The following is a 23,964-nucleotide window of genomic DNA, read 5'->3' as shown; positions in this document are numbered from 1 at the left end:
GTAGAGAGGCTCAACACCAGGGGGACACTTTTTAACTTGAAGGTCCATCTCAATCCAAGGGTAGAGCTCAGGGTATCCATGCATTTGGAGGAGAATATATCTTATTTTTGCTTATCTCTGCCTGAAATTTGATGTTTCCTTCATTATCAAAAAGCATGATTCTGAGAAGGGTTCTGAGACACATCTGGGCAGCCGAGGCAAGCATTTATTAAGTTCTTCCCATATGCAAAGCACTGGGGTCCAAATCCAAAAAGAAAGATAATCTCTGCTTTCAGGGAGTTTATATTTTAATGGGGGAAGACAACAAGACAATACACAAAGGGGAGAGGGAAAGGGGAGCAGGGAAGGGGAAGGTACACACAAAGGGGGCATGGGGTAAAAAGCTGGAAAGTCAGAAGCAGAGCCAGGAGGGGAAGAAAGGCCCCTTCCCAAAATGGAGGCCCTGGGAAGAACTCACCAGTAGTACAAGGGACTAGCATAGAGCAGGGATGTTCCAGGGATGAGAGCAGGGATGAGAAGGCTGCAGGGGAGGATTGATGCTCCTGGGTAAGGAACATCTTGGTGGATAGATGCTCAGTCAGGAGGCTGCCGGGGGGGGGGGGAGTTCCAAGGTAAGATGGTGGGGCAAAGTCAGGAAAATCAGAAACATAGGAGGAGGCAGAGTGCCAGAGGGTCCTGTGAAATCACACAAAAATCATTGAGGAACTCTGTCCCAAAAGGAATTTTTATCTATCTATCTATCTATATCTATATCTATATCTATATCTATATCTATATCTATATCTATATCTATATCTATATCTATATTGATATAGATATATAGGTAAATAGATATCTATCTCTCTATAATATTTATTATATATAGTTAGCCATCCACCATTCCCAGTGTGTTGGCCACTCACTCACCTTTAAGCCTAAGAAAGTTAGTCCCTGTTGATATCCAGCTTGGCTTTAGAGTTTCCTGACATTTGCATTTTTCATCTGACTAATATGGAAATCAAATGAAAGTAAATTGATTCAGTGACTTCCCAGAATGGGGAGAAATTAGTGGGAGAGAAGGAGGTCGTTTGGGCACCGGCCAAGCTCCTGTTTCATGAAGCAGGGACACGACTCGTCACAACCTTGTGAAGAGTGGGTTTGCTTCATTTGGAAACGCTTGTGTTTGTATGTTACTGATCAGTTTAGAGCCAGCCCCCCGACTAGCGCCATATTGATCTAGGGGAACAGACAACGGAACCGCTTTCTGGTCTCTCAGGGGGGTTTTCCTTAGTTCTTTTCCATTGGTACGAGGAGGGTGGGGTTGATGAAACGATGGCTGTGAAAACAAAGGACTTCAGTAAAACTTGATAAAGCAACCAGAACCAAGTTTTACAAGTGTCATTTCTTTTTCTTTTTCTTGTAGATCCTCATATTAAGGTCTCTGGAAAGAAGGAAAATGTTAAGGAAGCCAAGGAAAAGATAATGTCTGTCTTGGACACCAAAGTAAGTCCACGTGTCTATATGACTCCAAGGAGGAGAAGGTGGCTTCTCTGGGAGGGCTCCATCTCTCTTTGGGGAATGCTTATGTGAGGAAGACATCAGACGATGGAAATGTTTGTTTAAAGGATGTGCCTCCTTTAGGGACACTGGCCAAGAGTGAAAAGTACTTTCTAAACAAAGCATTCCTTGAGTCTTACAGCAACTTTGTACAATTGGGAAACTGAGGCCCAGGGACATGAAATGATTTTTTCTAGGATCACATTGATAATAGACCTGTGCCTCCAACCCTTTCTGTCTCCTTAGCTGTTTTTTATATTTCTGGCTGTCTTCGGAATAGTTCCACTTAAACTGTCCCAAGCTGAATGAGGTCACCATCTTGCTGGTAACCCAGACGGGATCTCAGAGTCATCAGCTTTGACATCCTTCCTTTCCTCACTCTGTAACCCTCTGTTACCAGGTCCTATCAATTATGCCTTCCTAACAGATTTGCCCCCTTCAATGGCCCCCTCTTGGGCTCCTCATCCTGGTATGTAAGGCCCTATACAGTCTGGCCACAGATCACCTTTCCAGCCTTATTTCCTACTAATCACCTTCACCCATTCGACCTTCCAGGAGGTAACATGATGGAGGTGGAAGAAGACTGGAGAACAGTGAGAGAGGGAGTTGCCTATGGTTTGTGGGGTAGGACCTGGGTCAAGTGTATGGGATTATGCACTTGGTGATGGTGAAGATTAGTCTTAGAAAAGGAGACATCTTCTCCGCTGGAAAATAGGAAATGAGAAAGAACGAGTAAAGACACAGAAGTCTGGACTATATAATGGAAAGACTTATAAAAACTCATCTCTAGGAATTTATGCCCAATGACTGATCTCAGAGTGGAAGGCGGGCTCATCTGATGGGATGAGAGGAGGCTCGGTAGCTTGGGAAGAACCGGAGCAGCTGCTGGTAGCAACGCTAAAGAGAATCATTGAGAGGAACAGGAGACTAAATGGGGTAGTGGCTGTAGGAGCCAGGCTTTCTGTTAGGAATATGGGAGTTCAGCTTCTTTCCCTGACACATCCCAGCCAGGTAGCTGTGGACCCGCTACTTACCCTCTCAGGGTCCCTGGACAACTCTCAAAGGCAGTCATACTCATGGGACTTTGTGTCCAGAACAAAAAAAGAGATAGATGAGTAAAAAGATTGGTGAGCAGGAGGGACCCACTGAGGCCATGTGGATTTATACTGAATAAAATGAACGAGACTTCCTGTTGTTCTCCTGAAGCTCTTAGCATTAAAGGAACAGAGAATGTAGGTGGTCCAGTAATATGTATGGGTGATCCAGCAGTATATGCGAGTGATCCACTGATACATGTAGATGTGGTCAGTGATACATATAGAGAATCTAGCATTATGTGGGGATGATCCACTGATCCATGTATATGTGATCCACTGATATAATGGAAATTTTCAAACAGGCTAGAAGTGGAAGAAAACAAAAAATAAAACATTAGCAAATCATTGATAATCCATGACAAATAGCACATTCAAGAGGGTAAGAGTGTGGCGATGAGCACCCTAAGGTGATTGACCACAGGATCCAGACTCTAGGGGTGGGACAAAGAGGAACTGGAGAGAGCTAATGGCCAAGAAAGGGTGTGCTGGTCTGGAGGCCATCCTGAGGAGGAAGAGCAGATTTAAGAGGGACAAGGACTAGAAGGATGGAAAACAGGAGAGTCTGTGGTTGAGGGAGAGAGCTCCAGTGGGCATAAAAGACGCTCCAGAGGTCCAGGTGATTTGTGTTAATAATTTGATGGGATGAAAAGTCCGGAAGTTTGTGAATAAGTCTGTGGTTTTTTTTCCTTAAGGCTTCACAGGATCAGGCTTTTTATTTAGTCTGTGAAAGATTGCGTGATTCAAGAATAAATATTTTGATATTTTTATAAGTCACCAGAGATAGATGAGCTGGCTGTATTGTTTTACATCTAGTAACATTTGTTACCTATAATGGATAGATTGATAGTCTCTTAACTACATCATTTTCTCTTTCTTAGGCCTTTGATTTAAAATTTTGATTTCGATGTCTGTAATTTGCCTTTCATTATTGTTAAACCCATGTAGTGTTACATTATTTATGTGGGCCCTCCTTATTTGCTCTTTTCTTTCCCTCCTCCCCGTCCTTTTTCTCTTCATTGCTTTCTCATTCATTGCTTTCTTTCTTCCCTTCTCTCATTCCTTTTCCCATCTTCCCCCTTTCCTCCCTCCTTTCTTTATTAGGTCACCTTTCTTCTCCCCCCATACTCCCTTTCTTTCTTTTATTTCCCATTCTCTTTCCTTCCTTTCTCCTTCCTTCTTTTCTTGTATCTTGCCTCTTACCTGGCCTCTCCTGCCCTTTCTCCCTTTCTTCCCTCTCCCTCCTTTTACCTTTATCTTTCTTCTTCTCTTCCCTATTTTGCTTTTCTCCCTTTCCTGACTTCCTTCCCTTGCTTTCTTTCCTTCCTCTTTCATTGCATCCCTATTTTTCCCTCCCTTTTCTCTCTCTTTCCCTTTCCTCTCTCCTTTTTTTCTCTCCCTCCTTCATTTTTAACCCCCTCTTTTTTTCCTTCTCTCTTACTTGCCTCTTTCCTGACTTCCTTCCCTTGCTTTCTTTCCTCCCTCTTTCATTGCGTTCCTTCTATCTTTCTTCCCTTTTCTCTCTTTATTTTTCCCTTCTTTTGTTCTCTCTTCTCCTCTTTTTTCTTCCCTTCCTTTCTCTTCTTTTCATCTCCCTTTCCTCCCTCCTTCCCTCTTTCCTTTCATTTGTTCAGGCTGTCCCTGGGTCTAGAATATAGTTCCTCCTCACCCCCACCCCTTAGGAGCCCTTGTATTCCTACAAAACCCAGCTCAAGCAATACCTTCATTTTGAAGATTTCCCTGCTCTTTTTCTGCAGCTGTGACTGCAAAAACATTTATTCCACAAATAACATCATGTGCATATTTTGTCCCTTGTTGGAATATAAGCTCCTTGAAGGAAGGGACTTGTGTTTTTGTATCCTTAAAACTTAGCATGGAGCTTGATAGATGTTAATTGATGAGTTGATCCTTTTCTTCTTTTTTTCTATCCTCCCTTTCTTCATTCTTCCTCTTCTCCTCCATTTCCTCTCACCTCATCAGAGAGTCCTGTAGAATATACATTTTTCCAGTGTGACATGGATCCATCTGGAAGTGGTTAAGCAGCTCTTGTAAGCTCCTGAGCAGACCCCTGCCTTATTTCCTACTCTGGGGCTCTATTTTTAGCTCCAGTTTTCAAACATTGACAAAGTCTTGTAGAGTCAAGTACATCTTCTAAGCGGCTCATTCAGGATTTTCATCTGGCCTGAGTTATTTGAACTAAATCACCCAGTACATCTGCTAAGGGGAAAAAGCATCATTTCTCCATATTTGTCACAGACTTCACTTAAGATCCTACTTTCCGCAAAAAATTATCTGCAAGAGAAATCATGGCCTGAGCATCCTTCCCCTCCCCCCAAAGAAATATATATCACAATGAAAAATGGGAATTGGAAAGGGTTTCTTTGGACATTAAGCGTGTATTTTAGTAACTTTTGCCAAGATGCTAAAGTCAACAAAGAATTGGGTCTCTGTCCCTTGTTGCTTTACCTTTCCATTGAGAAAAGAGTTTCAAAGAAGTTCTAATTTTCTGGGTTTTTAAAATATGTTCAAGTTGGTTAATACCATTGTTTCTTCATAGAGCAACCGAGTAACCCTGAAGATGGATGTTTCACACACAGAGCACTCTCATGTAATTGGGAAAGGTGGGAACAATATTAAAAAGGTGATGGAAGAAACAGGATGTCACATCCACTTTCCCGACTCCAATAGGAACAACCAAGCAGAAAAAAGCAACCAGGTGATTTCCTCCAACGTTGCCAAGGGACTCTTGGTGGGGCGGTCAAGGTCGGTAATGTCATACAAGTCTCTTTTGAGCTGAGGACGGGCAAGAAATGAGAAGATGTAAAACCCATAAAATTTGACGTCCGTGGACAGATAAAAAGAGTCACATTTAGTTAAAGTGTCAAAGGTAGGAGAGACGTGGAAGCCGATGATCTTTGGAATGGTGGATGAGGCTTTGGGGAAGGAAAGATGGCTGTTTGTTTCTTGTGGCTGGGGAAAAAAGGACATGAAGTTGGAAATGGATAGTATAGTCAGGAGACAGAGGGATGGAAATCTTCAGGAAACATTTCTTGGTCAGGTCAGGCATTTTACAGTGGTGGTTCAGACTCTGTCTCAATGGAGTTATAAAAGTCCCAGAAACGGAAGTGTCATCTAGTCCCTTCTGCTGGATTTAGACAATCTTACAGATAGTCTAGGAAAAGGCTAGAGCAAATTGTGTTGAGAAAGGGATTCTTCAGGCTCTGTTCTTTAGCCATGTGAGCATGACAGCTATCAGTAACCCACAGCTGGCCTCTGAAGCAGAACATTAGCTTTGTTTTGATGCCCTATGTATATAAGAAATGCTTGGATACTTTGACGTATGTCCTTGAAACATTTTTACTTGTACTTGGTTAAAGCAATGGAGAATTTAAAATGATATAGCCACCATTTTCCTTGTCATCCTCCTTCTTCCTGTCATTATCTTTACAGCAGTTCTAAAACAACTTAGGTATCTCAAACAGTCTATATGTGTGTTCTCATTGGAGCTTTCCAGTTGAATCGTGAAGGAAGTGATACTACATGGATAATTATCCCTATTGTACAAATGAGGAGCCTGAGGGTCAGAGAAGTATGACTTGACTCAGGTTTGAAAGTTAGAGGCTGGAATCAAAATTAATTAAAATTAATCTTCTAACTCCCTGTGCCCATCACTCCATTTTGCCTCCCTTTGGGAGCGTAACCAAGAAAAGATACCTCACATTTAGGTGGTAAGAGTTATATGTGCTTTGCTGGATGTGGAATTGGGTGAACCTGGGTTCAGTTTCAACTTCTGAAACAACCAGCTTTCTGAGAATTATAATACATTCTGCACTTTAAAGCACTCACTTCACTTCCATTTACATTATGGCTTTTAAAGTCTTGTCATATTTATTATCTCGTTTGATCTTCATGAGCATCCTAGGGACTGAGTGGAGTGAAAAGTGGATAACCTTAGGTTTGAATTGAGAGGGAAACTGTCATTGCTAGAAAGAGGCTTCCTGCTGGGAAATCCGAGTTGAATCCAGGTGAATTTTCTTTGAAAGGGAATAGCTCATCAGTGTCCTGTGAGTCTCTGGCTGGCTCATTGCTGCCTTCTGGTTTGTGGTTTAGACTAAACTTGCTTATTTTTAACCTTTGTGGGTTTGAAGTCCAAGGGACACTAAAGTCATTTCCAGCACAACATGACGGGCAAGAATGGGATGAAGGCCCATTGTAGGGGTCCACACTTCTGTGAGTTTAGCTGTCCTGGGCTTTGAGGAGATGAGGATCACTGAGAATCCAGGAGAAACATGTGTGCCTTTTGTTGTATTTGAAAGAAGTCTAATTATCTGTTTTCTGACTTTCACAGGTGTCTATTGCAGGACAGCCAGCTGGTGTCGAGTCTGCCCGAGTTAGAATTCGGGTAACTATTTATGTACTTATAATAATGTAAGTCAGTGTCAATATTCCTAGAATTAGAAGAAGTAGGGGATTATTGTCATTTGTTTTTCATCAAAATCAATCGCTGCCATCTATGGTAAGTAAGGAAGAATTGAAAAGGCTGGTTTTGGCACTCTCTTTGTATTCACTTTCCAAATTGTTTTTTTCCAAATGTCTGTACAGATTTATATATTCACTAAAGCTATAACTAGGACAGGATGACTAGGGCTTTGCCCCAAGGTTCTGATTTTGCTGAAGGGGGTAGGGGCAATCATCTTATCTCCTTGTCTGTTACTTAGTTTCTCTATCTTTCCATTGAGAGGGGTTGTACCTCCAGTAGTTAACAGTGCTTGGTACACAGTAGGCACTTAGTTCATGCTTATTGATTGATAGAGTAGATGACCTCTAAGTTACAGACACTGTTCTAGCCACTGGACATAAAAAGAAAAATGAGAATATCATCCCTGCTCTGAAGGAGCTTGCAAACCAAGCGGGGAGAAAGCTTGCAAACAGCTTCATACACAAGGGCTCCATACAGGGTAAATAAAAGGGCCTCTCAAGAGGGAAGGCATAGAGTGAGGTAGACTAAGTGGTAGTCTAAGATCTGAGGCTCAGAAACAGTGAGGTTTGAGTTGAGAACTTGGGGAAGCCATCGAATGTGAGGAAAGAGCATTCTAGGTGTGGGTACAGCCGTGCAAAAACACTATGCATTCTAGGTGTGAGTACAGCCGTGCAAAAACACTAAGCCTGGAAATGGTCTATTCTGTGCAGCTAGTAGAATTCAGGCCAGCATAAGTGGATCAGAGACTATTTGGGCAGGAGTAAATGAGAGGAAGCTTGGATGTAAGGGGTGTAGGTTGGGAAAAGCTTCAAATGCTGTACAGTGATTTTATATTCAGTCCTACAGATCACAGGGAGTTGCTGAGGTTTATTTGTGGATAGTTGGAAGAGGTGCCAAGGTTAGATTTGCACCTGCTGGTCTAGAGATTGCTCTTCCTGTGCAATGACCCAGGTCAGCCCGATTCCCTTGTCCAGTCTCAAGACAGCATCAGTTGGGCCCTGTTGGAAAGTATTCCTTCTATCAGGGTCCGCATTTCTCCAGCCACTGGCCATTGGGTTAAACCTTCCATGTCCGGGCTGTCTCCTTGTGCTGTCACTGTCTCATTCTTCCCGCTCCCAACAGTTTTACCCCAGGGGAAAGAAGTTCTCTTTATGTTTCCTAAAAATAAATGATTTCTAGTCGATTGGAGATAATTTTATTATTGGAGATTTTTAGCATCTCCCCTACACTTGTTAACTGCCTCTAACTGCACTGAGGACCTTGAGGCTATTGTATTATATTGAGACTCTACTACATAACCCAAGCTAATTCTGCAACAGGAATAAGAGATGTTTTAAGAAATCTCCCTTCAGGAAAGTATCCATCAGCTGGATCCTTCTACTTTCTGTCTGAAACCATAACTTTCTTCTCTCACCATTATCTGTGCAGGAGCTGCTGCCCTTGGTCCTGATGTTCGAACTGCCCATCGCTGGTATTCTTCAACCCATTCCAGATCCCAATTCTCCCACTCTTCAGCACATATCGCAAACGTACAACATTTCAGTCTCATTTAAGCAGCGTTCCCGCATGTATGGTGCTACCGTCATTGTCCGAGGGAGCCAAAACAACTCCAGTGCAGTGAAGGTAAAGCCCGTAGTGTGGACTTAGGGTCCTTAATCTTACCCCGAGGTCCGTGATTTTCAGGGGACCCAGGAGCTTGAGGGATAAAGAAAGAGACATGTTTATTTTTACTTACCTCTGAGTGAAATCAAGCATTTCCTTCAGATATTTAAAAACATGATTCCTAGAAAGTCCATAAGCTTCCATAGACATTTAAAGACGTCCCTTCCCCACAAATGGGCATCCTAGGAATGCCAACATTCAGAGGCTTCTTAACAAACATCAGAAGAGGTTCCTTTTTCAAAAATTCCCAAAGCATTCTGGGTCCCCTCACCTGGCTCTTTGAGTGGATTGATCATAAGGCTGTTTTCTCACCTGTGTTTCCTCCTAGGAAGGAACTGCCATGCTGCTGGAGCATCTCGCAGGGAGCTTGGCATCTGCCATCCCCGTGAGTACCCAGCTAGACATCGCCACTCAGCACCATCTCTTTATGATGGGGCGAAATGGAAGCCACGTCAAACAGATCATGCAGAGAACTGGTGCTCAGATCCACTTTCCTGACCCTAATAACCCGCAGAAGAAATCCACTGTCTACCTCCAGGGCACCATTGAGTCCGTTTGTCTTGCAAGACAATATCTCATGGTAAATGTACGGGGAAATGGGCAGCAGGAACCCTTCGGGTTGGTCAGGGGCTGGGGCTGGAGTTAATGTATGTTATAAGCCAATATGTTGTATTAGCGTGGTGAATTTTTCTCCAAAACATCTTTAGACAAACACGATAGTGGAGAGGAGAGGGCATGAGATTTGGAGAATCAAATCCTGATTCTTCTATTTCCTACCTGTAGGGAAATCATGGCTCCCTGCCCTCATACCTAACACATAGTAGGCACTTAATGAATGCCTGTTGATAGATGAATTGAATAGATGATTTCAAGTATCTCCAGTTCTAAAGATCTTGCCTATGTGCTTTTAGTTTCTGGTAAGGGAAAATTGCTTTTAAGAATCAATTGTATTAACTAATGCGACAAGGTTTTGCATGATTGTTCATGCATAACCTATGTTTGCTTGCTTCCCATCTCAGGGACGGGGAGGGGATAGAGAGAGAAGAAAGAGATAAAATTCAGAACGCAAAACTTAAAAGTTAAAATAGTTGTGTTTAGCATATAATTGGGGAAAATGAAATAGTATACATTGAGTCAATTACGACCCATGAAAAAGTGGGTCCTGATGATCCTTATTTAGATGTTTGTCACTAGGCTTCCAGCTCTACGATTCTTTGAAATATGCATATGTTCCTGTGTATATGTGTGAAAGTCTGAGTATCAGTTTTAAAAAATTGTCTATTTGTGCTTGAATTCAGGCCTAGTTTTTTTTCAGCTACATAGAAACACACATACACATTGATAGATAATATATATTATTAGATTGATAGATATTTGATGGATTATGTATATTACAGGCCCAATGGTGAGTTGTCCTAAAAGGTAGAGTGACTCTTCGTTCCAATGTCAACTCGAGCACAACCTGGTTATGTGATCAATGGAAAGCCATTTAGCCTCTTAGACTCCCTTAAAGTCTAAGTTATAAGAGAGGCTATATTGGTGAAGGGATTTTTCATAAAATTCTCATTCTCATAAAATTGTAGATTGAGACCAAAAAGGAAAATGGTAAACTCCCAAACAAACTTTGGGTGGGGGGGGGAAGGGTATTTCTACTTGGGTGATGTATTAGGTAGAAAGTTTTATAAACTTTCACTCCAAAAATATTTTCAGAAAGCAATATTTGGGTGTCAGGGATAAAGAGAAAAATCCACTGCTTACATTAGAATTCCACAAACCTCCTCCCAATCTGTCATGCTTTCAACCCACATTTCCTGTGTTGATTTTCAAATGTGTTGGTCTAGACAGGGCTCTGATCCCCGAATTGAAGGCCCAGATACTAGGCCCACACAGACTTTGATGAAGAGCTTCCTTCTCTGTCACTCCCCTTTCCATGCCAAGTTCTCATCCTGGCCTGACCTTTAGTGATATTTGATTCAATAAGCTGGAGACGTGACCTTTGCTGTGATTGCTTTCCCAAGCCCACTTTTTCAAAGCTCTGAAAAAAGCGGCCTTAGCCATGTTGGCTCCCACCCCAGACAGCTGACAACTAGTTTTCTAAACATTAAAGATTGCGATCGTGGAAGAATTGGATGGGATTCGATTAATCATAAATGGTTTTTTCTTGACCAACTTTACCTTCTCAAAGCAAAGTCTGCTTTCCTGTACGTCCCAGTTTAATTTCCCAAGCTAAGAGTTTTTCTGTGTTCACCTTTGTAAAGCAGCAGCAGTGTGACTGGCCTCCTAATACCGGAGGATTACTGTGATTATTATTCACATATTCTCTCCTCTCCTTTTGACTTCTCTACAAGTTACTTTTGAATTCATTAAACTTTTGAAAATGTTATTCTGAGCAATTATAAATGAATTGACTCTACCTGATAGAAATGCAAATGAAGGGCACCATTGCCTTTGAGAATCCAGGCTTAATAGATCTTGAGTTACATGAAGTGCTTAATAAATGCAGATGGAATTGAATGCATGACTGACTAGCAGACTGGAAGCCTTCAGGATCTACCATTTCATCATCATCACCCACTATTCAAACTAGCATCATTGAGCAAAAACCAAGGCTATTTTACCCCCCAAAAATTCTTTTTTCTTCTTTTGTAAAAAGTTCCATCACCCCAATTTGCCAATTAATTCTTCTAAATCTTATTTGTGGGTAATCTTTTTCTGTAAAGTGCCCTCATCCATCTCGACTCTTCTTGATACCGTTGGCCATCCATTTCTCCCTTCTTCTGCTTCCTCCCCTACCTGTCGATTGTTCCGTGTGAATATCTTTTGTTAGATCATGTCCTAACCCCATCCATAGGCATTTCACAACAAGGGACCACATCCTTCCTTTCTCTATAGCATCTCCCTTGATGTCTCCTCTTATGGACTTGCCGATCATCTCCATGCAAATGATTTCCAGACTGATAATTCCAGCCTTCACTTCTCCCTTGAGCTACCATACAACCTGTTGGACATTTTGAATTATGTGTTCTTGAAGGCATTTTAGACTCAGCCTGTCCAAACCAGAACTCTTTACTTCCCCCATAAGCCTCCCTTCAGACCTTCACTGTTATTGTTAAGGGCATGACCACTTGCTGCCTGAGGCTTTCAAAGCTTATCAAAGCTCATCCTTAACTCTTTCCTTCAATCTTCATGTTGGATCAGTTGGTAAGTCTTGGGAATTCTGTTATCCTAGTCAGACCCTTACTTCCCTCAGATGGACTGTTGCAGAAGCCTCCTAATGAATCCCCTAATTCTGTTGTTTCCATCCTCCCACTAATCCACCTTTACAAAAGTGCTGGTGGTAAACAGAGCCCTCTCCAAGGTGCCACGGAAGAGGAATCTCAGTGGTAGATCTCAGGTTTATATCTGACTTTATTCATGAAGCTGGGGCTTGCCGGTGAAATGTTTTGTAGGATCTTTACTCATCTGGCCCATGGATAACCATTCAGGAATGAAGAGAACCTAAATAATAAAACATGAAACTGTTGATCTTTTCTGGGGAAAAATGCTGCCCATGAGAGCCTATGAAACAGCAGCATTTTTCTTCCTGGGATGTCCTGGCTGCTTTTGGTGCACATAAAACATTTTTTGAGGGGACATCAAACATTCTCCTCACTGATGTTGAACATGAGAAAGATTTGAAGCATCAATAGAATTAAATATTTCTTAAGGTACTCCAGGACCCACTATTCCCCTCTGCTTAATGAAATTAAACAAGCATTTTTTAAAAAATCTATTTTTTAAAAATTGGAGTATGCTTTTTTCTTCAAAAAATAAAATTGAAATTTATTTTATTTTCAGGTCCACCTTTTCTTCTTCCCATCTCCCTTCTCTCCCTTCTCCTTACTCAATCAGAAAATAAGAAAAGTAAAACCCATTGCAATCATGTACACAAGCAAAATGAACTTCTGCATTGGCCACATGTTCCCAAAGTATGTCTCAGTCTGCACCTTGAACCAGTCACCCTTAGAGGGAAGTGGGGGGCACTCTTCATCGTGAATCCCCTGCAGTTGTGATTGGTCATCGTATGGATCAGAGTTCCGTTGTGTTTCAAAGCTGATGGTTATTGGATAAATTGTTTTGATTCTGCTTGCTTCCCTGTGGATCAGTTCATATGGATCTTCCCAGGTTTCCCTGAAACTTCCTCTCCATATTTTCTTACAGCATCACATTCTTATTCCTAGACAGCTCAGTCATTCATTTCCCAAGTGATGGATCCTCCCTCAATTTCCAATTCTTTGCCATGACAAACACAAATGCTCTAAATATTTTTTTTAAATATGTGTTTTTCCCTTCTTTCTATTAGAGTTATTATTTTGTCAGAGTAGGAGGCCCCTAATGGGGAACAGCTCCTTGGGTTTGGAATTGGAGCCTGGATTCAAATGTCAGCCTTGCGGTGACATTGATCTTGTAAAATGAAGGGAGTTAAGTGTTTGGCACATAGCAGTGCCTTTTTAATGTTTTTGCATTCATTCATTTGTTTATTTATTCATTCCCCTCTAAGTTTTTTTCCAGCTCTATATCATGGAAGGAGATAAGTGGAGGACCAGAAATTTTTAAGGGTCTTATTTCCACGTTCACAAAAGTATCTTCTTCTCCAGCAAAATAAACTATACAGTGCAGCATCAAAATCTGACTGAATTTGTCACACATTGGGCTTTACGTAGTCTTGAGACATCTTGGCTTTTTTAAAGATGTTGTTCCTCTGACCTGCCTTTCTCGTCACCTCCTCCAGGGCTGTCTTCCTCTCGTGTTAATGTTTGATATGAAGGAAGAAATCGATGTGGAACCTCAGTTCATCGCTCAATTGATGGAGCAGCTAGATGTCTTCATCAGCATCAAACCCAAGCCAAAACAACCGAGTAAGGTGGGTTCTGGATCCACACACCGAGAACCCAGACCCAGCTTGTCCAGACTCACCCGTAAAGCTGTTTGTTACTCATACGTATATTTGACTTGGAATGCAATAGAATCCTTTGATTTACCATCCATTCCCAATAGAAGTGTTGGTCATTTTGAAATAGTTTCCTGAATTTCCTTAAGTCTTTCTACTCCCATTTAAAATATAAATCCCAACCGATAATTCATTTTAGAGTGAAACGTACTGTATTCAATCCTCTGACTTAAGTGTATTTGCTGTATTATGGGTGGGAAGGAAAGCAAGGTGAAAGGAAATCTGGTGTTAATTTGAATCCCCTGAGCACTGAGTTAACTGAACTATTTGTTGTGTTTCATTCCCTTGGTCCTGTTTTAGGGTGACATTGATTAACAGCAGTATATCCAGAGGATATAGGTACAGAGAGAGCCTCTGAAATTCAGCGAGGTCTTGATTAGTAAAATGATCTGCTTTTAGTTCTCACCTTTCTAAACTGTGTCTCCAAGAATCCAAGAGAATCTCACTGATTCTATGTAGCCTGAAAATATACTGAGATTATACTCCTGGAGCTAGAGGTCTTGTCCAGTCCCCTCGTTCTCCAGATGAGGAACCCACAGCTGAAAGGTGTTAAGTGACCTTGCCCAAGGTCGCAGGATAGTGAGCACTCCACTGTCTTATGCTGAATCTGTGGGGATGATACCAAGGAAGGCATGTGGAGGTGGTCCTTTAAGGTTCTTAAAGCACTCTGAAGAAAGGTGAGTGTCATACACAGCTCAGATTTGGAAGATCTCCATAAAACATTTAGCTCAGTTAATGCACTTTATTCACTTGACCAGACAAAAGATTCATGAAACTTTATATTTTTAAAGAATTTGACCATTTATCCAGCACTTTCCCTCTCACTCCCTTGGGATGTGGGAATTCCATGACCATTATTTCCATTTCCCAGATGAGGAAATTGAGGCTCAGAAAAATTAAGGAGCTTACTGTACTCAACCAGTTAGTTGAAGCCCAGTGGGTAATTCAAATCCAAATGCAACAACTCAATCATTTTTCACCTTTCTCTCTTTCCAATGTTTGAATGAAGAATTGCTGAACGACCAGTTGCTGAATGAGTGATCCAGTGAGCAAAGGCCAGGAAAGGGTTAACGAGAGAATGGGGCCGGCTGTTACCATGGAATTTAATTGTGTGTTGCACAGCCGTGTAATGATGCTGGCCACCATCTTATCCCCTTTGCCACCTCAAATTTTAAAATGTTGCTAGGTGGTTTGTACCATGGGAATGAATATTTTTCCATTTCTAGAAAGGAAATCAATAGGAAAATGGGATTCCTTGTGTAGAAAATTGCTTTGTTGCCAACTTTGCTGGTTTACAGCTATTCTATAAAGTGAAAGATAAATCTCCTCTGAGTTCTAGAGAAGTAATTCATACATAGTGGGGGGTGGAGTGGGGAACAGGACTCAGAAAACCTGACTTGGAGTTTTAGCTCTGGGATCCTGACTAAGTTGTTTCACTTCCATTCGGGAAACCTTTGTAAGGAGCCCGTAACTGTGCCAAGTGCTAGGGATGCAGAAAGAGTCAAAAACAGGACTGCGCTCAAGGAGCTTGTAACCTATCTGGGCCTGTTTCCTCATCTGTAAAATGAAATATTGCCCAGGATGCCTTTGGAGGCTTTTTCTACCTCTACCTGCTCTGATTGAAGCCGAGCTTGCGGATCCACCATGTTCAGAGCCGGGAGAACCAGGCATTCATTCACCCATCCATTCATCCATCTATTTTTGTGCAGTGAGACAGTTGGGGTTCAGTGACTTGCTGATTCTACAGCTAGTACATGTTAAGTGTCTGAGGCCGGATTTGTACCCAGGTCCTCCTGCCTTGGGGGCCCCTGCTCTGTGGCTTCTAGCTGCTCAAGAACTAGACATTTAGACGCGGAAGGACCCTTACTGGCCTTCTACTTTTGAAGCTCCATTTTAGAGCTGAGAACATTGAAGCACAGAGAGAAGCTTGATCTTTTTTGGGAAAGCCATTGCCATTTCTATGGACTACTCCGGGGAGGGCAATCTAGAAAGTTCATCCCATACAGTGAGAGCTGGGAGGCCATTTTAGTCCAACTCTCATCTTGCAGACAAGGAGACTAAGGTCTAGACTTTGCTTAGGGTCCCTCTGGTCTTAAGGGGCTCCCCTTCAGGGCTCAAAACCATCTTCTTACCCCCGCATCCAAGCCTCCCTGTTAGCTTTGCTCAGTTCCCAGTTTGCTTTGTTTTATGAAAAATGGCGAAAGGAAAAGCTTTGTGTTTGAATTCTCAATCTTTTGTCGGAATCGAAGCCGCTTTTTCAGGTAATGCTTGTGTTTCCCTGAGTGGAATTTGGAATTAACTCATTCATTGTTGTCCCCCACCCCCAATCCCTTGCATTCGACTTGCATCTCACATTTTTTCCCCCATTATGTGTTTTCATAGTCTGTGATTGTGAAAAGCGTTGAGCGAAATGCCTTAAATATGTATGAAGCCAGGAAATGTCTCCTCGGACTTGAAAGTAGTGGCGTTACCATAACAACCAGCCGGTCTCCAGTCTCGTGCCCTGCCGGCCTGTCATGTCCGGGCTTGGATATCTTAGCTTCTGCGGGCCTGGGACTCACTGGACTAGGTATAAAATGCATTACTCCAGCTGTCTGTCAATGACCCGTGAACTGCTCTTCAGCCCCCCCCCCCCGCCCCTCCGAGGGAACGGGACCCCTCAGCTTCTGCTTCCCGTTAACGTCTCTGCATGTTTCTGTCACCCCTAGTCTTGTGGGATCGTCCTCGGTAATCCGGAGCTGATGACTTTGTTCTCAGCGACTCTTCCTGTTTGTCCTCTTAAAGCAGGAACAATATGAGGGAGGGAGTCAAATGGTCTATTTGACCGTGTGTGTCTTGTCTTATTCTGCAAGATTGCCATCAGTCTAGAGACTGAAACAGGAGGGGCTTTGGAAGCCAGGCTGCCGGAGAACGCAGACCGGTCTTGAGCATAGATGGGCCCAAAGCTTCTTCCCTATAGAGCAAGACTGGCTTTTTTCTCCTCCATTTTGCCTAATCTGTGACCGACCGCCCTGGCCAGATCAGTAGACACAGATCTGACAATGTCACTTCGGTCCTCAAAAATCTTCCCCACTCCTGCTGGCCTTCAGGAGAAAACTCGCATCCTCCGTCTGCAATGCTCCCCACTCACCCCTTCAGGCTTCTCTCCTATTCTTCCCCATTTTCATTAAACCAGCCAACTCACTCTTCCCCATATGCAACAAATCTTCCTGCTGCCATGCCTTTGTAGGGGCCACTTTGTGCTTCGGATGGATAATCGCCTCACCTTTCTCTCTGTCTACTTCCATTTCTCTACTTCTCTCTCTGTGTGTATCTATCCATCTCTTTTTCTGTTTCTGTGTTTGTGTCTGTCTCTTTGTCTCCCTTTTTCTCTCTCTTCTGTCTCTCTGTCTCTGTCTCTCTCTGACTATTTCTTTCTCTTGCTGTCTCTCTCTTTGTCTCTGTTGTTCTGTGTCTGTGTCTATTTCTCTGTATCTGTCTTTTCCTCTTTTTGTCTCTGTCTCTCTCTCTGTCTCTCTCTGTCTTTCTCTCTGTCCCTCTTTGTCTCTCCCTCTTTGTCTGTCTCTGTCTCTATCTTTCCACCCCCCCTCTCTCCTTCTTCTCTCTCTCTGTTTTTCCCTTTCCTCCTCTCTTTACCTCTATGTCTCTATCTTTCTCTCTCTGAGTCTCCTCACCTTCCTTCTCGGCCCAGCTCAGACACCGCCTTCTCCAAGAGTCCTGACTAATCCCTTCACTTGTTGGTGCTTTCTCCTCTGCAAAGGGTTTCAATGTGCTTTTTGTTTCATTATTTGTGTACATGTTGTGTGGTGCCCCTCTTCTCCCCCCAACTAGAATAGAAGCTTCTTGAAGGTAGGAACTAATTCATTTTAATCTTTGTATTGGCACTGTCTGTTATATGTACATTTAATTTAATCAAAGTTTGTTGTATCAGTAACGAGCATCCTGGTTTTAGAAGTAGAATTGTTCTTGGAGGTCATCCAGTTTGGCTTCCATTTTATGGAGGTAAGAGCAGAGGCTTGCCTCAGAGTCAATAATGAGATTTGTTGCACTTCCCCTTCTTCCTCCTTCCCTTCCTCCTTCCCCCACCACCCCTCCATCCACCATTGATTTCACCTTACTGCAATATAAGGCTGGACAGACAAGTTTAGACTTTATTCAGTTGGTGGAAGGAGATCTGGCCCCCGCAGAGCAATCCACACTAGCCGCCACCTCGGTATGGACGTGGAGAGGGGAACTGGGTGGGGGGGCCCACCCTGAGGCCTTCAGCCTACCCAGCTCTTAGAGGAGAAGGTGGAGGGACTGTGGGAATTTCTGATGCCCCGTTCCCTTCGTGGATGACATCTGACCGGCAGAGAGCAGCTGCCAGGCCACATCACACTCATACACGTGTTCTCAACCATTTCACCCGAATCTGAGGTTAAGAGCAAACCTGTCTGCCCCCCGAAGAACTAAAGGCGCTAGATCCAAACAAAAAAAGCCTTTTGGTCATTTGCTTTTTGATGAGAAGAGGAGGAATTGCACTGAGGGGATCATTAGAATAATAAGATACTTGTTGGTTATGTCCCATTTATTGCAAACAGCCCATTGGGAACAGACTAGCTTATCTGAAACGGACCATTAGGACCCATTCCTCTGCTCTGGGAGGGGAGAGGCGACACCTTAAGGGCTTGAGCTCCAGTGTCAGCTCAAACCCAGAGGAGCTGTCGGGCCATCGGACCCTGTCCTTGGCAAACCCCCGCCCTGGGTAAATCCACCCCAAGGGAGCTTTGTGGATACCAAGACTGGGAATCTGACCTGGAGGGTTCTATAGGAAGAGGCAGCAGGTTGGGGAAGGCCCTCGCCCCCATTATGAGAAGGGAGAGCAAGTCATCCATTAGCCGGGGCCAGAGTTGCAGAGACACGTGGAGGTTTGATGCTGGGAAATGCCTTCCTAAGAATGAGAGCTCTCCCTCCATGGTCCCCAGGCTTTGTTGTAAGACCCTGTGGGGGATATTCCTTCCCCACCATTGGGTGAACGAGGTACCCCCTGAAGTCCTGCGATTATGAGACAGGGCAGGCTCCTTGTTCAGTTCTTTTTTACATTCATTTGTTATATATCGAATGTGTGCTAAGCACATAGTAGGGCCGGAGATAGAAAGTCCCCCAGTGGATCCCAGCCTCAAGGGAGTTGGGTTCTCCTGAGGAAGACTGTAGATTAAGTGAACTTGGCTGTGTCCGAGCCTCCTTCCACAGGGACCGTAACATCCCCGTCCGACACTGTCCCGGCCACACCCTCTCCATACTCTCCTGCATTTCCATTCCTCGGTGGTCAGCCTCTGCAGAGAGCCAGGTCGGTCCTCAGACCACAGGTTGCTCCTGGGCTAGTCCCCTGTTAGTGCAGACCTTGAAGACCCAGGGTCTCCTCCCCAGCGCAACAGAACCTCCGGGGACAACGCCATGGGAGGAATTTCCCAAGTGCAGGATGTCCCAGAATTCCCAGTGTTGTCTCAGTCTTAGAGCTGAGTTTAGACTCTGGGGCTGCCCCGTGCGTTTTATTGTAAGTGGCTTTCCGAGTAGCAGGACGAGAGACGTCATCACAACACAATCGAGAACCACTGCGCGGGCTGACTCTCCACGTCCGTTCCCCACAGGTCTTCTTGGCCCGACCGCCTTGTCTGTAAACACCTCGACGACTCCGAACTCGCTCCTGAATGCTCTGAACAGCTCTGTGAGCCCCCTGCAGAGCCCGAGTTCTGGGACCCCGAGCCCGACGCTCTGGGCTCCCCCGCTCGCCAACACTTCGAGTGCCGCAGGTCAGCGGGCCGTGAGTGCGAAGGGAGGTCGCGGGAACCCGAGCACGTTACGTACGGTGTCTTCCCGCTGGGGCGTGAGCTCCTTGTGGGCAAGTGTTTGGGTTGCTGTATTATCGGTACCATGGGAGCTACAGACATTTAACAGATGTTTCTAGGGTTGATTTGGACGTGGAAAAAAAATAGAATTTTTACAGTGTCATTAAAACAACTGAGTACGTGTCAAATCTGCTTAAAGGAACCTTGCAAGGAACCCTAGTCCAACCTCATCAGTCAGTCAGTAAGCATTTATTAAGCACCGACTGTATTATCAATACAGTACATACTAGGTGAAGTATAAATGTTAGTTATTATTGATAATATTACTATTCCTATGTCAAGCACTGGAACCCAGAGCGGTGAAGACATTTGCCTGAGGTCACCCAGGGTCTGAGTAGCCAAGCCAGTGTTCCCACCCACCAGGGTTCTTTCCACTATTTCATGCTGACTCTTGCCCAGTTTCCAGTCACTTTCCCTGCCAACCCGAAGGCCCCCGTGGTCTTCCCAAGTGGCCATGCGATGAATAAGAAGCATTTCTGCCATGTTAGCAGTGTAGCTAGCGGATCGATGTGCCGGAAAGTTACCCAAAACAGGGGTCAGGGCTCTGAGTGTAGACCTGCCTGTGCTCCTACCGAGCCACATAAGTGAACAAGCATTTATTAGGCACCAAGCTCCGGGATTAGCTGGGTTCCTCTTCTGCTAACTGCTTCAGTCTTCAAAGATAGCGACCCATCCCTTGGAGGAAGGGGCTGACTGGAAGCCACAGGGCCCCATCACATGCTTTTTCAACCAGAGTCCAGACCAGATCGCCCCACAGGCCTTCTGACTTCATAACTTGAATGTCCCTCGGAGTGAGGGGGACGGAAGGCCGCTCTCTTTCATGGGTCCTGACTGCAGCAGCAGGACCTGGTGATGACGGGTTCTCTGTGATTCCCTGCTAGGTTTTCCAGCGCTCCCACACCTCATGATTCCCTCCACCGCCCAGGCCACGCTGACCAGTATCTTGTTGTCCGGCGTGCCCAGCTACAGCCAGACGACGCCATCTCCGCCTCCCGGCCTGACCCCTGTAGAAGTCCACGTCAACGGCATGCAGTCAGAAGGCCCCCAAGGCTCTCCTGCTCTCAATGGACACGTGCAGGTGAGCTCCCTGCCCCGGGGCACCTGTACCTGGCAAAGCCCCGACGCTGTTCGTTTTTTTTTAACCTTCACAATAAATATTATTTTAATGGAAAATGTGTGAGTATCTAGGTGAAACTAAAGCTCTGATCTTGTCCCATAATTGCTTCAGTCGTCAAAGATAAAATATGGTGCAATATCGACCTCATCCCTTGGAGAAAAAGTGCTGACTGGAAATCATGGTGACCCTTCACGCCAGACAAATGCCTCCGAGCAAGTGTCATCCAAATCCAGTGCCTCCGAAGGTAGGAGCCCCCCTTTGTTCTTGCCCGCATTAGTCTGGAAGTGGTTCCTGCTCCAATGGGGCAACCTTTCCAGATAATTTGGGGTGTAGCTGTGTCTGGTTCTCTGATATGTTGAAAGAAAATGCCATGAAAGATGAAAAAATTAAATCAGATAATTACTGGGGGTACTATTAATTATGGCGAAGTGGATAAACCCTTGGACTTGGATTTATGTTCATGCTCTGTCACTTCCAACTTGGACAAATCCCCCGACCTCTCGCTACCTCAGTTTCCTTACTAGGGCACTGGACAAAGATCACTAAGGACTCTAAAGTTGGAAGCGTTTCTAAAGCATTTTATCATAGACAACGTATAAAACACAGAAAAATAGAAACCAAACTCCAAACTTCTGTGGTTGTTGGGTGCACAGCCGTGTCAGCATATGTATATCTCTGCAGATGTTTGTGTGTGTATCCCACACCTACAAAGCCATAGATAACACATATATGTTTGTAGCAGATTTTTAAAAATTTACATCAATTTATGTCATACTAACGACAGCCTTTTCTGTTCCAAATGGAGACTTCCAGAATTCCCAGAGTTAGCAGGGCTTTGAATTGGGTGGCTATCATTTTTCTGTCTGAATCATTTGCATTTCTTTTATAAATACCTATTTGTGGATGTTTTTCTCCCCAGGACAGATGGTAAGCAACCTGAGGCCATTTTTATCTTTGTATCTCCAGGCCCTGGTACATATTGAGTGTTTGAAAAGCACCTGTTGGTTTTAGAAATCTCTGCCCCCTTTTGGCTAATCTGTGGCAGCTGGTTTCATACCTGTACCAAGATGTTGGTTATTTCTCATTTGGTCTTCCTTGATTTCCCAGGTTGCAATGATGCTTTTGTGGAAGTGGGGATGCCTCGAAGTCCTTCCCATTCAGCCAATACCGCTGAGCTCAAGCAGATGATGACTTCCTCCAAGGTGTCCTGCTCCAAGAGGCAGACAGTAGAATTACTGCAAGGCACAAAGAACTCTCATTTACAGTAGGTATTGACTTCATAGTCAATTTAGTATCATCTCCTTTCTATGTGGCGCCTTCAGGTTTGGGAAGCACTTTCCTGCAAACAATCCTTTCAGTAGTTGTACCAACCCAGATTTTATATAAGGAGAAACTGAGTCTTAGAAGTAAAATTGAGTGATTGACTTGGAATCCTAACTGTACAACATATTGTCTGTGTGACTTCAGATAATATTTCTCAATATTTTAGATAATATATTCAGATACTATTCAGATAATATTGTGAATATTCAGATAATCTTTTGAATATTTCTCCCCTTTTAGGCCTTGGTTTTTCCTATAATCAAGAACTCGAACCTTAAGATTTCTTTTTTTATTGAAGCTTTTTAATTTTTAAACCATATGCATGGATAATTTTTCAACATTGACCTTTGTAAAACCTTGTGTTCCAAATTTTTCCCTCCTTCCCCCCACTCCTCCCCTAGATGTCAAGTAATCCAATATATGTTAAATATGTTAAAATATATGTTAAATCCAATATATGTATATATATTTATGCAGTTATCTTACTGCATAGGAAAAATCAGATCAAAAAGGAAAAAAAAATGAGAGAAAACAAAATACAAGCAGACAACAACAAAAAGAGTGAAAATTCTATGTTGTGATCCACATTCAGTTCCCACAATCTTTTCTCTGGGTACAGATGGCTCTCTTCATCACAAGATCATTGAAACTGAACCATAAGATTTCTTACTCCCCGGGTGATCTTTGACATATCACTCCTTCCCTTGTCTTTGCTGGACCTCAGATTACCTCAGATTCTTCTATAAAATAGGGGGTTGACTTCAATGACTCCCACTTGCCTTCTAGATCTAAATCTGTGATCCTTCCATTTCTAAAACTTAAGGTCATCGATTTAGAAGTCAAGGTCTCCTGACCCTCGCATTCTTGAGAACTTGCTGCATTGTTGCTGAGCTAGAATCTTCTGGGTTACCTTGGCTTTATCCAGAAAGTTTCTAATAGACTTTGCTTTGCTGATTTAAGCCAGCTTGACTCATTTATCTTTCCTCCTAGGCTGCTTATTATTTACTGTTATCCTTCTGATGATTCACTACAAAGATCTGTATTAAAAACAATTTAGCTCTATTTGGGAAAATGAAAGGACTTGGATTCAAATTCCAGCTCTCCATTCTTCAATGAGTCATTCTAAACTTTCATAGGGAACAGTTGTATGGTGTGACTTATATTTAGAAAACTTGTTCTTTCTCCTTCATTTCTCTTTCCCTTCTCTTCTCTATCCTTTTATACTCCCATCTCTTCTTCCTCCCTTCTATCTCACTCCTTTCTCTTCTGCTTTTCTTTGCATGTTGCCCTCTCCCTTCATTTTTTCCCTTTCTCTTTTCCCTCTCCGCATTCATCCCCCACCTTCTGTTTAGGTTTCTGAGTTGGTCATAATTTTCTGAAATACTTTTAAACACCCACCCTGAGGTCTGAAAATGTCACTGATCTAGGTTTGACCTTCTATTCATCTTCCATAATCATCTTCTTTGTTCTAATCATACCTGTCTCTTAATATTTGTCACTTACTATTTTCCCACTATTTTTTTTGGTCTGTATTGACTTGTAAATTATTCCTCAGCCTTCAGATGAGGGCCCCAGTCTTTGAAAAAAGATTTTCCCCCCACCCAGCTCTAGTCCCAAAGACTTTTTCTCTTTAGGATGGTTTTCACTGTGTTGTATATCTTATAGATCATATCTGTCACATGCACAAGTGTACTTGGTCATCCAGTTTGTACTTTGCATAAGGAGAAATTCACTCCCATTTATAGCCCAGAGCTATAATGATAGCTGGTATTTATCTGGTACTTTAAGTTTGCAAAGCACTTTGCATATATTGTTTTATTTAATCCTTCTTAGTCCCTTTTAATAGACGAGGAAATTAAGGCTGAGAGAAGTTA

The 23,964-nt window shown here is 43.3% G+C and overlaps 1 protein-coding gene across 2 annotated transcripts in view; it reads left to right on the top strand.

The window, feature by feature from the left end:
- BICC1 (BicC family RNA binding protein 1) overlaps window positions 1–23,964 on the top strand; it is a 262,599-nt gene that overhangs the window by 200,902 nt on the left and 37,733 nt on the right. For both annotated transcript variants that reach the window (XM_051982628.1, XM_051982629.1), the window contains exons 4-14: window positions 1,403–1,482; window positions 5,188–5,346; window positions 6,979–7,032; window positions 8,539–8,733; window positions 9,101–9,352; window positions 13,544–13,675; window positions 16,145–16,331; window positions 19,393–19,554; window positions 20,532–20,728; window positions 20,879–21,011; window positions 21,875–22,031. In XM_051982628.1, the coding sequence (XP_051838588.1) occupies window positions 1,403–1,482; window positions 5,188–5,346; window positions 6,979–7,032; window positions 8,539–8,733; window positions 9,101–9,352; window positions 13,544–13,675; window positions 16,145–16,331; window positions 19,393–19,554; window positions 20,532–20,728; window positions 20,879–21,011; window positions 21,875–22,031 (1,708 nt within the window). The remainder of the gene's footprint in view (window positions 1–1,402; window positions 1,483–5,187; window positions 5,347–6,978; window positions 7,033–8,538; window positions 8,734–9,100; window positions 9,353–13,543; window positions 13,676–16,144; window positions 16,332–19,392; window positions 19,555–20,531; window positions 20,729–20,878; window positions 21,012–21,874; window positions 22,032–23,964) is intronic.

The sequence above is a fragment of the Antechinus flavipes genome, chromosome 2 (assembly GCF_016432865.1).
Source record: "Antechinus flavipes isolate AdamAnt ecotype Samford, QLD, Australia chromosome 2, AdamAnt_v2, whole genome shotgun sequence".
Lineage (NCBI taxonomy): Eukaryota > Metazoa > Chordata > Mammalia > Dasyuromorphia > Dasyuridae > Antechinus > Antechinus flavipes.
The sequence above is the reverse complement of the archived record's forward strand: the minus strand, read 5'-3'. Positions and strand labels throughout refer to the sequence as shown.